This window comes from Ursus americanus, chromosome 8, assembly GCF_024610735.1.
Source record: "Ursus americanus isolate L20-20 chromosome 8, mUrsAme1.1.p, whole genome shotgun sequence".
Lineage (NCBI taxonomy): Eukaryota > Metazoa > Chordata > Mammalia > Carnivora > Ursidae > Ursus > Ursus americanus.
In genome coordinates, this window is record NC_142134.1 from 63238580 (window position 1) to 63263010 (window position 24431).

The 24431-nt window shown below is 36.6% G+C and overlaps 1 protein-coding gene across 6 annotated transcripts in view; it reads right to left on the bottom strand.

The window, feature by feature from the left end:
- Positions 1 to 24431, bottom strand: part of RBPJ (recombination signal binding protein for immunoglobulin kappa J region) — a 214694-nt gene that overhangs the window by 42314 nt on the left and 147949 nt on the right. For 2 of the 6 annotated variants that reach the window (XM_045799268.2, XM_045799266.2), the window contains exon 2: positions 23222 to 23404. The exons of the other annotated variants lie outside the window; for them this stretch is intronic. In XM_045799268.2, the coding sequence (XP_045655224.1) occupies positions 23222 to 23238 (17 nt within the window). In that variant the 5' untranslated portion in view covers positions 23239 to 23404. The remainder of the gene's footprint in view (positions 1 to 23221; positions 23405 to 24431) is intronic. 6 annotated transcript variants of the gene reach the window in all.

A 24431-nucleotide genomic window follows, 5' to 3' on the forward strand; every position in this document is an offset into this window, starting at 1 on the left:
TGAATGCTGACTACTTAACTAGCTTATACTATATGGTCCTTCAGAAAGAAATATGCTAAGTGGACAGACAAAAGAGCATTTCAACTAGCTGTAAGAGGGCAAAGAGAAAAGCTTGAGAAAGGACAAGAAAGCACAATTCAGGCCAGAGTTCGAATACAGCAAGAAGGTTAAGAAAAATGCTCTAGAGTAAGATCGGCTGAGTTCAAATCCATGATTTCGTTTTTTTTTAGGTTTTTTTTTTTTTTTTTTTTTTTGCTGTGGGACTCTGAAGTTACCTGACTCTCTAGACCTCAGTTTCCTCATGTGTAAAACGGGCACAGTGACTGTTTACCTCAAAGAGGTGTTGAAGGGATTAAATGTGTTAATTTATAGAAAACACAGAGAACAGTGGCTCAACAAATGTTAGTAATTATTACTGTATTTTGGTTATGAATCAGTAAGCCAAAGTAACGAAATAAAGGAATTAAGTGGGATGCTAACAAGGATAAATTAAGTATAGAGGAAGAAGAAACTAATCCCTGTGTGATGACCTATTTCCTCTGAAATAGGAAATGAGGTCTTCTGAACACAACCCTTGAAAAAGGGCCAACAGAATTTTGTTTTCCTTTTTAAGCAGATTACAGTTATAAAAAGGTTAAATGATTTGTTCATAGTCACAGTTACAGGTTGTGAAGCCTAATTTGACTTAAGATTTCTTCACTGTATCTGATGTCCCACAAAATTGTTAACTTTGATGATAAAAGTCTTAGAATCCGATGTAGTTCATTTTGTGTAATTTAAATTAAATTTTGTGCTATATGACATTGTTTATGAACTCATAATTTATAAACAGTGGGAATCTGTGACTGCGAATATTTTTGTTAACTCTGAAATACTGAAAAGTGACTTAATTGAAATAGCATAAAACTATGAGTAAATAATCCAAGTTTTTGTTTCAAGGATTATTTACTAATTTTTTGATGTTACCCTACAGGATATTCAATTTTAAAAACCAAGAAACAAAACACAATGTTTTGGTAGGAACATCAGCAAGCCACTGAAGACTACAGGTTTTAAAACACTGAACTACTAGCAAATCTGTGAAATTCAGTTATGGAATTAAAGGCAAAAATCTACTCCTGAATCTTTTTCCACAGTAAATACTTTTTTGAACCTCTGAAACAGATTAAATGTACCATTATAGCATGTGATTAAAATGTAACTGCCTCACTAGGTTAGACACAGTTTACAAAAACCAAGAAGCTTAAGACATCCTTTTAAATACTTCTGTGTGTGTGTGTGTGTGTGTGTGTGTGTGTGTGTGTGTGTACATATGTATTGGAAGAGCACAGCTATACTTTATAAAAAGAAGCAAAGTGAGACGTGGCCAAAATCTACCCAAGGGGTTAAAACGGTGAAAATTTTACAGAAACATAGTTAACAAATGAAAGAAAACTTTTCAGTGACGATCATGACACAGTACTCTTTATACTAATTACTAATATTCCAATCATCAGGCACCCTTTGAGATCTAAAATAGGTTTATTACAGGACTAGTAAGAGATCCACTGCACTCAAGTGCAATGCAAATTTTGTTTCTTGGTGCTCTGAAATGCTTTCAAAATTAGATTAACAACTAAATGTTGATTAAAGTATCTATCTCCATTTCTTTTTAGAAATACCTATTAGATAGATGAAGTCAACAATTAGAGAGCATGCTCGTGCCGTACAACTCCTGCCCCCGTAGAAAACACGCACAAGAGAACTCAACAGTGTGCATGCCGAGCTTGAACAGCACTTCACAATTTAGCATCATTCTATCTAGGTGCCATCCTAAGGCTAGGAATCTTATAAATGTTAATACGATTAAATTGCTTCCTCAGTATATAATAAAGCATTTCCAATAATTGTTGTGTGACATCACAGTCCTTTCTTTAATGAATATGCAATCACATTCCTATTTATCTCATTAAAACTAATGGTTACTATATCTACTACAATGGAAGAAGAGTAAGAAAAGGGGTTTTCTGAGAAAAGTCATGAAATGCATTTTGTAGGTTCACAAAGCAAAATTCTGAAGGCTGATTAAACTAAATGCTAATTATTTAATGAAATTTATAGGTCTATATATTTGAAAATGTCAAGTTATAACAAGGTACTATATGGATTCTGCACTTAACAAGATCCATTTTCACTACTAATCTGATATACAACTAATACATAAAACTTCAAGAATTATCTACTACAAAAAGAAAGTCCATCTTTAAACATGAATGACTCAAAATTCATGATGTCATATTTATATCATGCATTCAAAATACTCACTTTTCAGCAGAAATGACTACAGTCCATTATCAATTTCTCAGAGACTGATTATAATTTAAACATTAAGCCCCGTCTCTCCCTCCTACAACAGGGAATGGTAAGATAGGCAGGCACAAATTTTGTATCTTTATTTGCAATCTATCTGAAAAACAAGGTGTCTACCAACATGATCTGTGTTAACAAATGAACCAGAAATAAGTTGGACCAAGTTTAGACCACTCTTACTTAAGATGCTTTTCATGTAAGGTTTATGGTGTATTTAACAATAAAAAATAATCTAAAATTTTAAGTACCCAAAGGATAGTTTTAATTTTACAAAATACTGAGTTAATTCTTCATCATAACAAAAAGCACTATTTTCCAATTTATCTTTTTGATAGTATAGGCTGTCAAACATTTGATAGTACAGGTTGTCATGTGCATCAGGTTTCTCATATTTTATGACATTATGTAAAATGTCATTTTGACTAAATGTAACAATCAATCCTGTTATATATTTAAGGAAAAAAGTTATGACTCTGGCTTTTTTTTTTAAGTAACAAACAAAAGCTAGCTTATATACAGTTGATTATACCCTAACCCATGTCCTTTCCTTCTTGTTCTGTTCTGTATACTTTCCCCTCAGACTGGTACTGATGAACAAAACACAAAAATCCATGTGCCATTTACCTGACAATGCTCATATAATACTATAGTTCAGGAAAATTTACATCATCTAAAGTATATATGTCATAAGTATAATTTTGAAGTAGCAAATTCACTTTAACTTTACTAGCTTTCCCTTTCTAAATAGGAAGAGCTGGAGAAAATGTTAATTACACTATTTTCATATACCTGAAGTATAAGGATTTTTAAAAAGCTACTACCATCAATCATTAAACATAGTACTTCCTACCTATAAATAGTACTGCAGTTCCCAGATATCCTCCAATGAAATAGAATTTCCATTAAGTAAAAAACCTCTATACACATTACAGGTATAGTACTTCCTTCTTAAGGCCACAGTGGAGAAGCAATACTGTTTTCTCCTATAACACAGATACACATCTCCTTCTATATTTACTAGTCTGTTAAGAAAGTGCATGACCACAAACGTATTGAGGACAAGCATGATAAAAATTTTATTAAAACTTCACCATCTTAACACCTTTTCTAGCTAACAGATGATTCACATGAGAAAATCAAGTCAAAAATCAAAAAGTGGGGGAGAGGATACAAGAAAAATCTTTTTTGAATATAGAACAATTTGGTAATATGTTGCTAAAAAAGCCCCAAGAACCTGATGTTATCTAGTAACAATATTAGAACATCAGTTTTAAAAACATAGAGCTCGCTGGTAAAGCAAGCACAAGTCACGTGGGAAACTCTTCTGCCCTAGGGTTGTGGAACTAAAAGCCATTTCTATTTTTCTGTATTTCATAAATTTCTGCTTAAACAGAAATGAGAATAATGAGATTAAAATAAATTAAGGCAAGAAACATTGGTGTATTTGCAGGAAATAAGTACAAAGGAAAGCATGAACAATTCAAACTCATAATTAAACCAAACTTCACACCAAATTTGCTGTAAACAAAATATTTATTTTATACAGTTTGAAAGTATTGGGATTCCTACAATTTAAGATAGTGAAATAAAATAGTACTTGATTGAGGAAAAATTAGGAAACTTGATTTATATCCTCAAGGATCCACACCTGGGCATTCCACCGGTAGAAGGAAACAAACAGGTGATAGACATTATCACTTTATTATATGACAACATATAATATGAAAAGCAAAGTAAAATGTACTAGAAGTTGTTTAGTAATTTAGCCACAAAAAAATAGGAGAGGCTAATTAGAAAAGGCTCTATATAACATTCTGTCCTTGTCTACAGATTCACTGATTCACCTAATAGGAACCAGGTATTGGTATCTGGTATACAACAGTGAACATGAGACACAAATCTATGCCTTTATGGGATGTATATGCTATTAGGCAAATGGACAGTGACATATATTCAAAGATATTCTTCTACATAATTAATAAAAGCAACATTTTAAAAACAACTTAAATATTGTACCTATTGAATATGATTGAAGATTACTATCTGACCAATTGAAAGTATTTTTAAAATAAATATGTAATTTATCTCTACTATAAAAAGCCTATTCGTTCTCCATCCATGGCAGAAAAGAGCCTCTTAAATCACACAACTTTGAGTAAGACATGTCCGCCTTTGTCGTACTTCAATTTCTAGTTTTGAACTTGCTTTGAACCTTAAAAACCACATCTGATAACAGTACTGCTCAAAACTTGTCCAGGTGTAACCAGTGGTCCTTGGCAACTAAAACAAAGACAACTGAGCACGATGTACTCTCCTGGACTATCACATTTATTAAACATGTTTCTATTAGAACAGATATTCTATAGGGTAGACTTCAAAGACAAACCATGCTTGCAGCCCCATCGGGTGGAGAAACGCTCCCCTTCTTAATTCTGTGTACTGGGTAAAACATTTGAAAAGCACCGTTTTCCTTAAATTTTTATGCTACCTTTTCTTTACAATAAAAGAAAAATTTCAACTGAACTTTGTAACAATCGGCAGCAGTTTGTGAAAAGCAGCAGGAAGAGCGGAAAGAAAGAAGGATGACTGAGACCATCATCTCCAGCTACACTCAGCATCTGCCTTCTTAGGTATCTCCAAGATTATTGCCAGGTTAAGGGTGCCTTCCCAAAAATCCATACCTGAGAAAGGACCTTCCCAGGTTAAATCTACAATAGCCGTAAGTCTTCCTATCCAGATGGCATGACTGAGTTGCAACAACACTGGCATCCATTAACACTGCATATGAAGATCTCATATGGAAAGTATGCATCTTAAAATCTAAGGCCTCCACAAGAGGGGGCAATCGGACAGTGGGCAAACTAATTTCATGGATCAAGAGACTGAATGGGGCAAACTGACATCAACTGCTTCCTAACGCGATGCATTAAGAAGAGCACAGAATCACTTCTGTTGAAGAACCTGAGTCTCAACATGAGGAAACAAAACAAACCTGAAGTGTGGACTAGTCAACAAAATAACTGAACTACACTTTTAAAAGCATCAAGCTTAAGACAGAAACTGAGGAACTAACTGGCCCAGATTCAGAGGCTAAAGACACGTAATAACTGAGTGCAACATACTATCCAGCATTTACTTTCTAAAAAGGACATTATTTAGACTGACAAAATCTGAATAAAACTAGCAGAGTGGAGAACAGGATTATATCAATTTTAATTTCCTGGTTTTGATCATTGTACAGGGGTTATGTAAGAGTCTGTCCTTATTTTTATAAACAATCACTGCAGTACTTAGGGAAAACAAGGTATGTTATCTACTTCTTACCTTCAAATGGTCTAGAGAAAATAAATATATCTGTGTGTGTGTGTGTGTGTGTGTGTGTAGATATATAGAGGAATAAAAACAAACGTGGTAAAATGTTAACACTTGAGATATCTGGGTAAGCTTCCTTGTAGTATTTTTATAATTTTTCTGTAAACTAAAATTATACCAGAATAAAAAGGCCACGCTCAGAGAAATATTAATCTCCTGATCAAGTTGCTGGCCTGACCCTGCTTGCCACAGAACCTGGTGGTGACAAAGCTATCAAAAAACATTCACAGGAGGTGTCACATAAAAGACTATGGCCAGCTTCCTGGCACAGCTTTTATGTTCTCATGATAATTATGCAAGGTTCGCTCGCTGTAGATGTAAAGTTTGATAATACTCAGTGCTAGTGTACAAGTGGAGAAACAGGAAATCTGATGAACTGTTGGGAGTTTAAATTTGTGCAACCTTTTTGGAAGACATTTCTAACAATGTCTATTATAATTCTAGATGTGAATTCCTAGCCGTTTTGATTCTGGAAATTTATTATATAGGTAGACAAATATGCATACCAAGATACTAAGTAAAGCATCATTTGTATTAGCAAAAAAATTTTGAATTCCCTGTGTACAATTAGGAATAGACTACTGATTACCTCCCAGTCATGGCTATATACACACAACAAAAAGATCCAGTTAGTAGAATTCATTTTCAGTGAGGAAATAAGATCTACATTTTCATCCTCTCCCCAAGTGCACATATAAAACAATACATACACCCTACACACAATTATTTGTGATAATGGTGGGCAGTGGCAAAAATTTCATTTTGCTCTACAATGCATTATACAATTAAACAGGTGTTTTATTCTTTACTAATTAAGTTTGATTTAGGTAAATAGTGAAATGAAATCGCATTCTCTAGAAATCAACTCATACCAAGTCTAGAATACAGCTAGCTTAATAAAAACAGAAAAAGGCATACAAGTTAAAAATTTATTCAAAAAAATTGTCTCCACAAATTTCACTGGGTGGGCTACTTTAGAAAAAATATGCCCAATTCAAATAAAGAAAATCACAACCTTATGGAAAACACATACTTCCACAAAGGGAAATACAACGCAACTTAAAGAACTTTAAATAGGTTGCAATCTTAACTGTTTAATTTTGTTAAGAACTCCTTCAGACACTTTACCTAACCTTATGAACTGCCTTTTAAAGGCAATGTTCAAGAAGTGGAAAGTGTCATCTGATGAGAACACAAAATGTATCATACATGGAAGAGGTAACCAAGTGCTGTGGTTAAGTACATGGAGTCAGGAGTTAGGTTGCTGAAATTCAAATCCTGGCTTTAATGAAACTAATGGAAGTTACTTAAACTCTATGTCTCAGTTTGCTCAACTGAAAACACAGATAAAAGTACTCCCATATAGTATTCCTGCAAGAATTTAAAATGTTCATACGTGTACAACATCTCAGAGAGTGCCTGGCACCACATGAGCACTCAATAAAACACCACTACTCCTTCAAGGCTGGATTACTCAATGATATTTACTCTAATAAATATGGTAAAACTGAAATGGATCCTTCGAAACAAACACATATGTATATTGTTTTAGAAATACATGTAAATAACCATACATCTCATAAGGGACTGATATCCAGAATATAAAAAGAACTCCTCTAAATCTACAACAAAAAAACCTGATTTAAAAACAGGAAAAGGAAAAAAATTAGGGAAAGGACTTGAACAGACATTTTGTCCAAGAAGATAAACAAAGGGCCAATAAGCATGTGAAAAGATGTTCAACATCACTAATCATCAGGAAAATGCAAATCAAAACCATAATGAGATACCATTTCACACCCATTAGCATGGTGATCATTAATAGTAACAGAAAATACAGCGCTGGAGACGATGCACAGAAACTAGAACCTGTACACTGCTGATGGGAATGTAAAATGGTGCAGCCACTATAGATAACAGTATGGTGGTTCCTCCAAAAGTTAAACATACAATGACTACTTGATCCATTAATTCCAATTCTGGGTTTAAACCCAAAAGAAGTGAAAGCAGGGACTCAAAAAGATACTTGTACACCAATGCTCACAGCAGCGATAATCACAACAGCCAGAAGGTGGAAACAACCCAAATGCCTATACTAATGAATGAAGAGATGAACAAATGTGGTATATACATACAATGAAATATTATTCTGCCCTAAAAAAGGAAATTCTGATATATGCTACCATGTGGATGACCTTGAAAACATTATGATAAGTGAAATAAGCCAGACACAAAAGGGCAAATATTCTAGGATTCTATCTATATAAGGTGCCTAAAGTAGCCAAATTCACAGAAAAGTAGAATGGTGGTTTCCAGGGGCTGGGGCTGGGGCTGGAGGTGGGCGTAGGGGAGCAGAGAGAGCTAGTATTTAATGAGTACAGAGTTTCAGTTTGGGAAGATGAAAACACTCTGGAGATAGATGGTGGCAATGGTTCTACAATAATGTAAATGAATGTACTTACTGCAACTGAACCATACACTTAAAAATAGTTGAAATGGTAAAATTTTTACCACATGAAAAAATACATTTAGTTTTGCCTTAAGCTATGGCTTACAGGGGCGCCTAGGTGGCTCAGTCGGTTAAGCGTCTGCCTTCCATGCAGGTCATGATCCCAGTGTCCTGGGATCGAGCCCTGCATCAGGCTCCCTGCTCAGTGGGAGTCTGCCTCTCCCTCTCTTCACTTGATCTCTCTCTTGCTATCTCTGTCTCTGTCAAATAAATAAATAAAATATTTTAAAAAAAAAGGAACATGTAATCTCATTCAAAAAATAAAGAACAAAATACTATGGCTTAGAGAGATAGTAGCTCAGCTTTGAGGGGTCCTATGTTACTACCAGGTCAAGTGACAGCTGCCTAGCAACTTAAAAACAGACAAGTAACAAACAAAAGAAATGAGGAGCATATGTATATATAAAGAGAAAAAGTACACGTGTGTACACACACACACACACACACACACACACACACAAATGGTTCCTACTAATATTAAAGCAAAGATACAAAAGGAAAGAAAGTTTATCTGAGAATCTACACCTTTCAAGGAAGGGCAGCCCAGACAGCATGCAAGCAACAATCAAAAACTGTTGAGGACTAAACATCTTTCATAGAAAATCCATAAGTGATCATGGACAACTGGCTTGTATATGAGATAAAGTCACAAAGTTTTCTCCCACGTCCTTCCCCTCTTATTTCTCACCCCCACCTCAAATTATAAGTAGTGAAGATTTTTCTCCTCTCTACAACTTTTCTGTCAGACATGTTAAGGTTGTCAGTTCTTTCAAGTCTAGGTGGTCAATTGAAATTTTTTTGCAAGAAGAAATAAATCTGGTATTAATCAGAAGAGGTATTAACTTTTCTCTCATCTCTTAAATATTCCTCGCAACCTTAGTGAGACAAGGGAGAAAGGCAGGGAGGGAAGGAAAGCAGCAGCAGCCAGCAAAAGTAAGACATTTCCCCCCTACCTAAAATGAAATTTAGAAGCCTAAGAGTGGGGCACCTGGGTGGCTCAGTCAGCATTGGACTCTTGATTTTGGCTCAGGCTGTGATCTCAGGATCGTACAATCGAGCCCTGAGGAGGGCTCCATGCTCACTGCAGAGTCCTCTCCCCCCTACTCCTGCTCTTGTGTGTGCTCTCCCTCTAAATAAATAAATAAATAAAATCTTTAAAAAGGGGGGGGGGCATAGAGGTATACAACCATCTGTAACAGGATTTTTTCACCTGTTCTTCACAGGTTCTACTCTTGGAAATACACACAACATTTAGTGTATAAAACATCTGTCCGGAAAGGGCTCTAGTTATGTTAACCACTGCCTAGGACAAGTGAACAAGAGGTATTTGGCACTGAGATAGGTCAGAACCCCAAGAAGTGACCGTCAGTGATTTCTGTTAGGGAAGCTTTACCTACAGCAAAAAGGGCCAAGGAGATTTTAGTAGGAAAAGATATGAGGAAGACAAGTAAGTTACATTTCAGGAGATTTCTCAGGGTAAGTTCCTGCCTCCAAAGAATTAACAAACTATGGAAACATAGGTAATTTTCAGTTAAAAAAAAAAAAAAGTAACTATTAAGCCAAAAGACCTTGCAATTTTAAAGTTGGATTCTATATGGAGTCCTAACACTCTAAAAATAAAATTTTCCATGTATGTGGTGAGGAATCAAAGTATAAACACGGTGGAGAGAGGCCAAGCATTACATATCACATGGAAGGAAATAGGAGAAGTAGGAAAAGAATGTTTCCTTGTAAAAGTCAGGTCCAATGGGTCTCTTCCTAAATTAATCCTGACTCTGCCTATGGAACAGAATAGCCTGCGAAGCAGTACCATGCAATTAGGCAGTACATAAAGGTCCATGCCTTTTCCTTAATAAAAGTACACCTGAGAATGTAGTGATACTGCTAAGATGACTGACAGCAGTTTCCAATATATGCTTGCTGACTTGTGATTATTACTGCTGATTAAGTTCAAAAGCAGTAAAAACGTCATAACCATATTATGTGTATAAATGGGTACCAAAAGACATGTACAAGAATGTCCGCAGCATCATCAGACATAACCCAAAACCAGAAACAACCCAAAAGGCCATCGTCAAGGATCAAATTATAGAACATCATACAATAGAGTGTTATTCAGCAAAGTGAACTATTGCCACAGATGTGATCAGCTGATTACTAGCAAAAGCCGCCATACTCAAAAAGGTACAAAATTGTATAATTCTGCTTATATGAAATTCAAAAACAAGCAAAACTCATCTGCAGTGTTCACCGGGATACAGGTTACCTTCAAAAGAGCGGTACACAGACTAAGACTAGAAGGGGCTACAAGGGGGCTTCTAGGAAGCTGGTAATTTCTTTCTGCATCTATGCACAATGGTCACACATGTGTATTCACTTTGTGAAAATTCACTTTATTGTACATTTACAATTTGTGTGCTTTGTTTTTGTAGGTTTATTATATTTAGAAAAATATTTGTGTGTATGTGTGTGTATAAATATACGTATTTTTAATACTTTTTTTTTTAAAGATTTTATTTATTTATTTGACAGAGATAGAGACAGCCAACGAGAGAGGGAACACAAGCAAGGGGAGTGGGAGAGGGAGAAGCAGGCTCCCAGCGAAGGAGCCTGATGTGGGGCTCAATCCCAGAACGCCGGGATCATGCCCTGAGCCCAAGGCAGACGCTTAACGACTGAGCCACCCAGGCGCCCCATATCTTTAATACTTTTGCATGAATGGCTGGTTTTGAGAAAAAAAAGTTCTTTCCTGGACATCATTCCTATTGTCTTCAAATTTTATTTTAATATCCAAATTTTATAAGGCAGTGATTTCTAGTCCTTGGCTACACCATTCTAAGATGTATGTATTCCACATTAAGAAAAGTTAAATATTATGCCAGTGGTCTTCTTCCCTCTCCATCCAAACTGCAGATCAGATATTCCAACAATCTTCTCTCCTACTTAGTAGGCAAGAATTAGGATCATCTGTGGTCTTCTGTTTGGCAAATAACCTATCACAAGATTATGTCTTCTAAAAAAAAATCACTAATTACATAGTGTCATGGAAAAAATACTGAATATGTACTAGGATTGGAATGCTCCCATTATTAATCTTAAAATTGGCTTCCTTTGTCTTTCTCATCTAAAACTGAAAAGAGGAAGGAGGGAGAGAATGGTATAATTGTTTTTCCTAGATTCTGGTTCCTTTTTATTTTAACCATTTAACACATATTTAAGTGCCTACTGTGTGTTAGGCACTGCACTAGACTTGCAACATATGGCAACAAATAAGAAACATGGTCCCTTATCCATACAGATTAAACTGTAATAGCAGCCAGTAGAGGGCTGGCATTAGGAACTGTGCCCACATATCTCAACTTCATATACATACCAGTCTTATAAGGTAGGTGCTACTATCCTCATTACACAGATGAAGAAATGAGCTAAGAAACCACCTTGCCCAATTTACATAATGGTAAATTTTTTTTCAAAACATAACTTATTTTGAACAAAACAGAACGTGAACTTTGTTCATTATTTTCCATATTCTGCATTAAGACAGAATTTAATTACAGTTCAATTCTGGATACTAACATGTGAAAAGGGTGCCCAAGGTATGAATTTTCTTTAAAAAGATTTTTTATTTATTTGAGAGACAGAGAATGAGCAGGGGGGGTGGGGTGGTGGTGGTGGTGCAGAGTAGAGGGAGAAGCCAACTCCCCACTGAGTAGAGAGCCCAGGATCATGACCTGAGCTGAAGGCAGACAGATGCTTAACCAACTGAGCCTGGGGTATGAATTTTTATGACAGGATCTTCAAGTGCAGTAACTGATTCTAAAACATTCTGATACAAGATTTGGTTTGCTTCAGTGAGGGGTCAACAAAAAACCTCAAAGTTCAGAAACCGTCTTTCATTACCCTCCCAATACTTCAGCTACTGACTAAATTTTATAAAGATAAAGGATAAATTTTTCTTTGAATACTAGAAAGTGAAAAAATGCTGTCTAAAGCTATAAATACATAAAATTTAGTAAATCTAAAGACAACTAAAGCCATATCTCAGCTGCTATACACATACAGACATGTGTGCACATATATGTGTGTCATTAACTGGACAATTACTCTTACATTTCCCCTGCACAAGGGCAAATGTTACAACTACACTGGGAACTACAAGAGTCTCATGACTCTACGATTTACACTATCAACCATAATTCTACAAAATACATTTTTTTTCCTGAGTTGAAAAGGACCAAGAATCTACACAGACATCTTCAGTTAACAAAGAGGTTCTACGTTCTTTTTTCTGTTGGTAGAAATTATACACACACAGTACTAGCCCACCCTCCATCAAGCCATGTTTGGTCAATTTCTTAAATAGCCAAATCTCCAACACACAGCTTGGTATTCTAAAGTATTTGAATTCAGCAGTGCATTGCCTTTTAAATAACCCAGACCAGAACATTTATGGACAGGATAGCCAAAATAAAGTCTAATGCAGAAAAGTAAGGCTATGACTCAGGTTTATTTTTTTTTTAAAGATTTTATTTATTTATTTATTTGAGAAAGAGAGCGCACACACAAGTGGCAGGGGAGGGGCAGAGGGAGAGATAATCTGAAACAGACTCCTTGGGAACCCATTGCTGGGGGGCAGGGGAAGTGATGGACCCCACAACCTTGGAGATAAAAGTATGCTGAACTGACTGAGCCACCCAGGCGTCCCCATGACTCACGTTTATAAAGGAGTTAAGCACTTTCAAAGAATCCTTTCCCTAAGGGCAAAATAAAAGATGGCAATTATCATTTTAAAATATATAAAATAGGACACTGATTTAAAATGGAGAATTATAATAAACAAATAATAAAATCAAAATTTATATGTTCGGAATGGGGAAGAGATATCCAAAATGGTTTTTTAAAAAGATTTATTCATTTGAGAGATAGAGCATTTGCATGTCCCCACATGCACGTGGGAGGGCAGAGGGACAGAGAAACCCAAGCAGACTCCCTGCTCAGTGCAGAGCCCCACGCAGGGATCTATCCCAACCCTGAGATCATGACCTGAGCCGAAACCAAGAGTTGGATGCTTAACCGACTGCACCACCCAAGTGCCCCTCCAAAATGTTTTTTATAACACCATTACATGAATAAAGAAATACCTCTCTGCCTGAATGTTAATACCCAAAACGGTATTTCTTCCGAATTGTAACTTTGCTTTCCGTTATCACATGTCATGTTATAATAAACCTGCATTTGTGGTAACGCCAAAACCACTCTGAAGAAGTGGTCTTAACCACAACTCAAAGCTTAAAGAATGGCTTTCTGCCAAAGTATATCTGAGCCATTAACCTGTCACATTGCCTTCATGCATCCCTAGGGCCAAAAACACAGGCCAAGCAGCCAGTATCTGCTCCCGCAAGTCTCACAGGAGGCCAGGCAGGGGGGTTGGGGGTTGGGGGGGGTGTCTCTGAAAAGTAATACACAAGACAGGTGTACAAGGGTTGATAGTGCAATCTAACAGCAAACTGCTTTGCCCTGGGTGGTGCTATAAGCAACCTGACACTCTAACAATCATCTGAGCGGCCTCTGCCCAACACAGACGAAGGAAAGGTTCTGAATTGAGAATGACCATAAAGTGATTAAAAATATCGTTCATCAGGGGCGCCTGGGTGGCGCAGTAGTTAAGCGTCTGCCTTCGGCTAAGGGCGTGATCCCAGCATTCTGGGATCGAGCCCCACATCAGGCTCCTCCGCTCGTTCATCAGTAACTTAACGATGGTGAAGCATTAATCCAGGTGCAAAAGCTTTGTGAGTTAAGGGATAGCAATGAAGAAAACAAGGATAAGGCCTTTCATAGATGCAGGCTGAACTCTCACCATTTGCGTTACTCATGCTATGTATTTACTCCATATTTTGCTGTGTTATGAATTTAAATTATGCAAACTGCAAAGCTGTTGTTAGGATTAATTTACTAATTAACTGTCCAGTCACTACCTGACATCCAATTGTCTAACGAGAAAATAGGACAATAGGTTTTTGGGGTTTTTTTAAAGATTTTATTTATTTGACAGAGAGAGAGACAGCCAGAGAGAGAGGGAATACAAGCAGGGGAAGTGGGAGAGGAAGGAGCAGGCTCCCAGTGGAGCAGGAAGACCGATGCAAGGCTCGATCCCAGGACTCTGGGATCACGCCCTGAGCCGAAGGCAGACGCTTAACGACTGAGCCACCCAGGCGCCCCATGGATAGGTTTTCTTTAAACTCCACTGTAGCAACTTAATTTTTAACATTCCTTTCACCAGCTTCCATACCTGCGTGCTCCCAAAAGACATGCAGTTTCTCTTCTCTACAGTATGAGTATTATTCACCTCTTCTCATTCTTGCCTTCTGTCACAAGCAATTCACTGACTAATGCTACCAACTGTTTTTCAAATATCTTCTATATTTCCATTCCCTGATTCTGTAAGGTTAGATGAAGCTGTCGTTACTACTTATATCCACAGCTTCCTAAACTGGCCTCATATATCAGAAGAGAAAAATAGATAACAACAAACAGAATGTATCTCCTTATATATGCTCTCATTTAATCTCATTAACAATCCTGAGAGGAAGGCATTATTTCAAACTTAGAAAGGAAAACTGAAGCTCAGAAAGTCCCAAGGTAGGACCTTCCCCTACTTCTGATTACATACCAACCATATTAACGTCAAGATAAAGAGACCCACCCTCTGGTCCTTAAACTGCTTATCTTCTTTGCCTTCCCCAAATCAGGACTCCCCCTCCCCCTTCACTGAAAAATTAATCCCTATTTGCTTTTTCCATTCAACAAACCATGATATCATATGAAAATTTAACGTTTCAGAAAAAATCACTTTTTAACCTGTAAACTATTTCTCAGCAAACCAAAACTGTTGAATCCCAAAGATGAGAGAATATGAAACAATAGCATAAGGTTAAATAAACCAGGGAAATCTGATGTGTTAATAGCTCTAGGGATTAGTAGAATCCAGAGCCTTCAAAGAATTGTAACTAAATATCCCAGTAATGGAAAAAATGCCAACCTGTTTCCACAATAAATTAAACATGCACAGTGGATTTATTTTTTTTAGGCCATAACTTTCATGCTGAACAATCTTTAAAAAAAAAAAAAAAAGCAGAAGGGTACATCAGAGAAATACGGCCAAAGCTATAAGCCTGTATTATTCACATTAATGTTGACTCAAGAGTGTACAGTATTAACATCAAGTTCTCAAATATAAGCCCATAGACGGTATGTGTTCACTAAACCAATAAATCAGAATAGCAAGTCATATGTGGAAAAAAAGGCAACAGGAAAAAAATTATGGAACAGTAGCTCTTACACTCTAATATTATTTAGACTATTTTGAATTAAACAATAATTATGAACAAACCAATCTAAAATTAATAAATTATTTCCTACATTGGAGAAAAAAATTATATATAGTCTCCCAAATAAGCTGATATTAAATTTACAAGTTTTACGATGCAGAGAAAAAGGAACTATTTCACCCAAGTCCAAAGACTACAATGATGACAAATTTCCTTACCTTCATTAAACTATATTTCCCACCCAGGACAGTGTCCTGCTATAGGTTACTGTTATTACTTGATTAACAATAGCAATGTTCTTTAATGAAGCATGTTGACAACTTCAAAAACGTGGTAATCCACGATTCTGACAGATTGTGTAAGTGACATCAAGATCTAAATGGAGCTATAAACAATACACCTGAAAAGAGATCCTTACAAGTCCACGTTCCTTCATGTAGTTTTGATGAGTCTACAAACTAACTGAAAGGAAAACATATATACCAGGTATAGGTCTCCAGCAATTTCACCCAGGCAGTTTTTCACTGTAATATCAATAATCAAATACTAATATAAGACCCACTATGTATAAGTCAACAAAATGATGCAATTAACACATTAACTTCCTGGGCTTTTTTAAAAGTGATGGTGGTTCTTAGGTATGAAGGAAAGTTTAAGATTAAAATTAGATCCTTAATTCTAAGTATAAATTTGAACTTTGGAATGAAAACCAAAATTAAAGGGGAGTCATTCAGGGGCGCCTGGGTGGCTCAGTCATTAAGCGTCTGCCTTCAGCTCAGGGCATGATCCCGGAGTTCTGGGATCGAGCCCCGCATCAGGCTCCTCTGCGGGAAGCATGCTTCTTCCTCCCCCACTCCCCCTGCTTGTGTTCCCTCTCTCACTGGCTGTCTCTGTCAAATAAATAAATAAAATCTTAAAAAAATAAAATAAAATAAAGGGGGGGTCATTCAAATTGTTGATTTTTGATTTTTTTCCTGGTTATCCCTCAGTGCCTTGGTTTCATTCTAATATTCCTCAAGAATTAATCCTACTAGTCTGGTCATTATACTCAACAAATCTTTTAATCTGAAAGAGGAACACTACTTGTCCTGGATCAGCCCTCTTGACTTTTGGACAACTTGCCAGGACCTATATTTCTACTATTTTCATAACATCCTCATTTCTCACTTGGTCTGCCCAATTTTTGGACTCGAAAGCACTGTTCACATATTATTTTAAATAGAAGGAATGTAGAACAAATGTTCTTGTTTGTTCAGGTTGCATGTAAATGAGGAAGGGAAGGGCTTGTAAGGTAGGAAGGGAAGAGAGAAGAGATAACACCAGAATGCAAGACAGCAGTAAAAAAGCAGAGAAAAGGATTGCTTGAGGAAGTGCCAGAGCCACCAAGTTGAAGAGAAATAAAAGCAATGGAGTGTCTAGCAGCCATAAAAGGGCAATTGTCCACCTCCTAACTAAATCTGGTCAATCCCAAATATGGAAATGTTTTAGTTCAAATACAGAGCTTTTCTTCTGTGGGATGCAAGCACAGATCACAATCATTCTTTCCCTATAAAAAAAATCTCACACTTGGAGATCTACCATTGTGAGAAAAATCTGTTGAATTACTGTATAAACTATTTCCAACTTTTGTTCCCCTAAAGTCCTGGTCTTTCCAACAAAAAAAACACTCTAGCCCTTTCACAGTTATTCTAGGGCTTCAGTCTCCACATATGTAAAACACGTATGTTAATTTTAAAAACCTGGAGAGGTGGAGGTGGCATTTTGTAAGTCCAATACCCATTAAACGTTAGCTATCATGCACCCAAGACTTTCTTGCTTTTTTCAAAAGTAAACTCCACACCTAAGCGTGAAGCCCAACACGGGACTCAAACTCACGACGCTGAGATCTCAGAGACACGCGGTGAGATCAAAAGTCGTACACTTAACCCACTGAGCCACCTGGGTGCCCAAAGATTTTCTCGGTGTTTAATATACATTCTAACTCACAGAAGAGTTCACTGATGACAAAACTGTAGAAGTTACAATCATGCCAAATGTGACTACTTCCTTATATATCCACTCATTCTCACCACTGGTAAACTGCCATGGCAAGACAGATGCATGTCTTAACAACCTATATTACCAAAAGTTCATTCATTTGACAAATAGTCACTAAGTACCTGCTATGACTAGTTACAGTCTTGGAGCAGGGGATATAGGAGTCAGCAAAACAAAGTGTGTAACTGCAGGGGTAGAGAGGGGAGGATTGAAAATTGGTTCCCAACAAGCAACAGCTTTTATTTCAAAAGTACTTTGAGTGGGTTTTACCTGTTCCAAGTCATCCCTGTTTGATAATGTTACCTGCATTTGCCCCGTCCCTGCCCCAGGTCACAACTTCTCACTCACAGATTACTTTTTCCGCAGGAATTTCAACCAAAAAGGAGTTTTAATAAAGCTAAATTTCATGCATACTTGATTAATCTACCTGCTTAGCTGCTACCATGAGCACTTCTGGCACATTTTTAATCACCTTCGTCCGGCCACTGTTGTAAGGAAACACAAAAGCACTCAACCAAAGTAAGTGCTTTGAAAATGCTCTTTGTCCTACCCGATCACCCCAAGAGTTCCTCCCCAGGATTCCTTATAACAGATAATCAAGGGGGGGGGGGGGGGAGGCAGTTGTCCTTTCTGATCAGTATTTTCCAAAGTAGTACATTTCCAGTCATTATTTTTAAAGATCATATGCTGACATGATAGTTGTTAAAGCAATGCCTGAAGACCTGTGGGGGCAATGAAAGCTGCCATTATTGTATCTGCAGTGCACTCACTCTGATAGGTAAGAACCCCGCTACGTTGCAGATAAGGGCTCCATAACGAAAACTGTACTCCTCATTTAAGTTACATTTTCCGGCTCACCTACATAATATTCTCCTCATAATTGCGTACCAGTTCAATGTTACAAAATAAGAGTGCCTGGGTAGCTCAGCTGGTTAAGCCTCCAACTCTTGATTTCAGCTCAGGTCATGGTCCTGGGGTGGTGAGATCGAGCCCCATGTCAGGCTCTGTGCTCAGTGCAGAGTCTGCTTACGATTCTCTCCCTCTCCGCCTGCTCACCCCCCGCCCCCGCTCCTGTGCACTCTCTCCTCCCCTAAACCTAAAATAAATAAATGTTTAAAAATTAAACCAACTTCATCGTGTTTTTGAAAAGGAAGACAGTCCCTGATTTTCATGACAATTACTGGTACAGCATATTCCACTTTTCAATTAGGTTCATGCTTGAGACGGGATTCTAAAGTATTCTTTTAATAAGAAATCCCAGATCCCAGGCACATGCAAAATAGCATTGTTTTTCAAAGTAATGAAATATAAATTAGCTTGAGAAAGTGCCCAATGCTAACAATGCTACCATTTATACAAAAGATTTTTAAAACTTTGTTATTTTCAGAATCAAAAACATCTTTTTAAAAATCTCTCGAAGCAGCTCATCTTCATTCTTAGAGTGTTTTTGACTTGTTTTTAGTAACCAAAAGTATACTGGAACCACATCTAATAATTAACATAGTAATTTATGATCTGCTCTTTCTTCTACTCCTAGGTATGTGGTTGGAGTGCCATCTGTGGCCACAGATCTCCATCCTAGGCCAACTAAACTAGAACGTAGTTTAGTTTTTTCCTAAATTACACTTTAGGAAGAAAAATCTACCCCCAAAAAAGAATACAAATTGTTCTCATTCTCCTGCATGATGATAACTAAAGTAAAGGGACACAGTTTTGAAGAACAAATACCACAAAGTGACAACATGATACCTTGCACTCACAACAGGACAAGCAGCATGAGGTAGGAAGTGATGAGGTTGTAGTAACGGGACTATAAAATAATGATGAAAGGCAAGCAATGCTGTTGAAAAGGGGAGAAAGAACTGGAGAGCCTGGGAGAAGGCAAGGTCAGCTGGTGGGTGGGAGGTTTTGGGGAAACAAAGTAATAGAATCCATAGGCTCTTGTTTTCTACCTTCACCACTAGCAACATACACCTGTACATTCCGGCGCAAAGACAAGCAATCATCAGGGTACTTAATCGACGGGTGCGGGGGGGTGGTTATTACTTTATCTTCTATAATTTCAAAACATGATTTCTAAGTTTAGTATATCATACAAAATTCAGAGCAGGAACTATGTATGTTTGACTCAGATTCCAAGAACTTGCAGAGAAAGATGAATTGTGCTTATCATCTTTTGGCATCCTATTCTGGCAAAGATTTCTTCCATTTTTCAACTCCCAAGTGTAGAAAACTAATATACAAATTCCATTGCTATGAAACAATTTACCAGAAATCTTCATTCTTTTATTGTTTTCTAGGGAGGAAGAAATTATATTTTAGACACAATCCTAAAACATACATATGCTGATACTGTCCTACTTTGAAGCTTTATTTATTTTAAAATATTCACCAGAAACTCTGTGATCATCTTCAATAAATCTGTAAAACAAATATCTGCCTGTTATGAGGACATTGTAGTAGGCACAGGCACTAATCCAAAAAACATAAAAGCTCTAACATTTAACTACCCAAAATATTGTCATATCTGATTTATGCTTAATCTTTTTGTGACATTAAACTTTTTATCTACCTTCTGAGTTAAAGAAGCACCTATTACATGAAAAAGTTTTAACATATAAGGACTGGGAAAATGAATTGGGTGGGTTTTAGTATATATTATCAGGTTTGGGGTTTTTTTTAATTGTATGAGGTCACTTTCATCAATGTAAAGTGGGAATAAATTCCTCAACTAGGAAATATTCTAAATTTCTTACCTATGAGCCTTTACAAATATATACCAGGGCAAGCTGGGGCTCCAACAACACAACAAAAAACAAAAACAAGGTCTCACATCTAATCAATCATAACCAACCATCAGAGATAAGACTACTGAGCTGATAATCCTGCTTTAGACATCTGAAGCCTTCTCTGACTGAGGTCAGTTTAGCAACCGCAATTTATAAGACTGCGTTTAATACAGTTTCTCAACTGATCATTACCAGAACTTGGGTCTCTGCAATTCAGTACATATACATGCTCCTGAAATAAAAGTTTTACAAAACCATATTGTGGGATATAATCATGACATTTGCTATTCTGTTCTTTTCTGCTTTATTTAATTAAGGGGCGGGGAGGCAACAACTTATTAAATTGACTCCCGAATGGGCTGCCACTGGCAGTTTAAAGACATGGATCTATAGATGATAAACACCAGAATGTATGCCAAGGGGCAGTATACTAGATCACTCTACTTGATAAAACAGCCTTGATTAATTCCACTCAAAAGCAGTTATTATGTTCTCCTATTCTCCTCTACTCCTTAGATACTCTCCAGTAATAACCTTCACTTCAAACTAAAAGGATGGTAGGGTGATCCTTGACGTTGATATAGAGCGTAGCATACCATTACAAGCCAAAACTAGAACCCATCCTGGTCACTTCTTAGCAAGGCAAGACAGAACCAATAGCACCTGTGAGGGACATCTGTGACTATGGTAGGCATACACTTAGTGGAACTGAAACAATCCAATCAACATACACATAAATAGGTATATATTTTGTTAATTTTTAAAAACTTGAAAGAAAAGTATTTTTTAAAATTTTCTACATTCAGTGCACTCTGGTATTTTATTTTATTTTCTATTCTAATATGTGTCTTAATGCTGGTCATAACCCACTAAATTGATTTCTTGACCCACTAATGAGTGGGTTGAAACCTGCAATTTGAAAAACATAGCTTTAGACACAGACAAATCAACCTAGCAGGATAAGAGGACCACAGATAAATTACGGGTCTCTAGTGGCCACCTTTCACTGATGAGAAAAAGCCCAAAGAACTGAAAACATCAATCAAATAGTGATTGTTTATTTAGCTCTAGGAAGGTCATATGAGAATGTGTAAGACTCAAGTTAAGAAAAAAAAATGTAATAGCACCCCCTACTCTCCCCACCCTGCCAAAAAAAACAACAGGTTCCTGATCTGGCATTTAATAATCATCACCACTGTTAGTCTAACACTGGCTTCCTACCCAGCACTGGGTGCATAATATATTGATATAGACAGATATTTATATAAAGATACATACATATATTTTATATACACATATATAAAATGTATTAACGTAAATTATGTATGTCTATATTTATGTTATATTTCTAATACACAAATTTAAGCTTTTCTTCCAGATCATTTTTACAACCTGTCAAAATAATAAAATTAGGTGTTAGATCTGAAACACAGGTCAGTTGGTCCCCTAGTCTAAGCTCTTAACCACTTAGCTATAACCCCATAGGAGTTCTCAACCCTGGCTGCACATCAGGAATCCTCTGTGGAGTTAAAACAGATGCCCAAGTGCTACCCCCAAAAAGAGATTTTTTAAGTTGAAGTAGCAAATATTATAATTACATTTTGTAAACAATGTATTGAATATCATCTCCAACCCATTATGTCAGAAAAGGTCTTTTTTGGAGAGTAGACGCTATTGTGTGCCATCAGACATAAAATACCTAATTGAAGTGAACGACTGCCTTGGTTAATAAGCAGCCTACTTTACCTAGAACTTGATTAGATCGCTGTCATTAGAGACTGGAATTTAATATAAAGCTGTTTTGTCTTAGGTTTAATAACTAAATTCCATTTAGAATTTAACTGCTGACATATCAAAAGGATCTTAACATAAGACAGCCTAAGTGATAAAAATTACAGACTGCACTAGAGTATTTCTATTAATCTATCCATGATTTAAACCATTACCTTCCCACCATATTTTCCTTTGTTACCTAAAAGATAAAAAATTCTGAACCTAACATAACATTAATAAACTCTGCATTCTTCCTGCATTCATTTACTTCCACCATCGGTAAGAAAATATTTAGTAGCAAGCACCCAGTACAAAACTAGGAGGTTTCCAAGATTTCAAATAATTAAAAAGTGCTTCTGACTACATCAAATAAAATGTATGAACACAAAAACCTTAACAATTTTTGACAGTTAAGTGGGTAATATGAAACCCAGAATTACCACTATTAGCAACCACAAATAACGGGGACTACATACCACAAACACATAAATGATTAATTACATACATACAATTAGTGAAGCAACAACAATCACTGTTAATAAGGAGCCATGCATTTTCCTCTCAGGAAAAATTATTTGTAAAAGTCAAAAACAAGCATAAACTATAAATGGTCCACATAAGAATTATTTTATTTGGTCAAATTAAGGCTCCAACTAAAGCATTTATCTATTTCCTATTCAGGTCACGAAATGACCGCACTGCAAAGAAACTCGTCTATGATATAAACCACAGAGCTAATTACAGACCAATACATGAATAATACCTAAACTAGTGAAAGAAATTACAGTCCATTACTATTAAAATCCAGAGAAAATACCTATCCCAGTGTCTTCTATAACCGTATCTCAAAAGGGGGGCAGGGGGAGGGAGGAAGAAATCACTCATCAAGCTTGTGATATGGGGTTTTTTTTTAACAAAAGAAAAAGTACTATTATCATAAATCCATAACCATATCTACAATCTAAATATCAAAATCTCTTAAAATATGTGATAATTAAATTTAGAATCATGAGCGTTCATTCTATCCATGACCTTGGGGTCACTGAGAGATTTCTAAAGCATACCTTTTAATCCACGCCATGGTACTTCAAGAACATGTTAAGGTAAGTCACAGCTTGGAACACTTCGATGCACCTCAAAACACCTCAGCCAGTGTATCTGTATCATTCTCCTTTCCTTTTGAGATCATAATGGTTCCGAAGAACTACAATGCTTCCATTTGAATGATAGTCTCATAATTTCAATAACTTAAAAACAAAAACAAAAAATAAGGACTTAAGTGTTGGTGTGTTAAGCCACTAGTGCACTGTTAACTGCTGCCTTGACTAAGAAAAACAAAGAGGCTGCTGCTGCTACTATGTCACCCTGTCATTTTTAATGTGAACCCTCAGATGAATGAGGAGTACATCTTAGTGGCTGGAGTGACAGCTTTTGCCTTATGGAGATCCATCAAAACCCCACAAATCTCTTTGCCCCAACAGATTCTTCAGTTCTTCTGAAGAAATGAAAATAACTTAAAAGACAGGTCTGAACACTTGGTAGGTGTCTCTGACTGACCAACTATTCCATTCTGTGTTGAATGAGAGCTGGAAATCACCCACACCCCGGCACAAACGGGAACTCATTAATAAACACAGCAGAGGGTCCTGCCCCACCTGATGTTAATATTACGGAATCATTTTAATTCCCTGGAAATCATTAAATTGAAATTCCACGGAGCTCCATTTTTAAAGCTTACCTCTATTAAGAGTATGCGCATATCAATGAACAATAGATGGCTAACTATCAAATTGTACTGGGGCTCTGTGACCGCCTTGGCAGGCTGTCTGTCCCCCTTTCCTCCTCACTCCAACCCATCTTTGTTATACAAGAACATTTAAAACATTTCAGTCTTAAAATGATAGGATAAGAAGTTTGTATGTCACATTTTAAATCTAAGAATTCACTCTACTTTTGCCTCAAGTTTGGCGCTCTATAATAGCTACCAGAAGGAATACTCATGCTATATTACCAATAGTAAAGCTAAATTATCAATATTGTATTGATATCAATTATCATATACATTTGTCATAAAGCAATTAAAATTACTTTAGGATGACTGATCAGGAAATTTTTAATATAAGCAAGCCATAAGAAGCCTTCCAAAGGGAAAAAAAAAAGTCACTGGGAGAAGTCTGGTATACTCTGGGCCTGTGGAACAGCTTGTGTCAAGTTAACAGACAAGAAACGGAAAATGACAATTTCCCAGCTAAAGCTAAAAAGTAGTATGTCCTA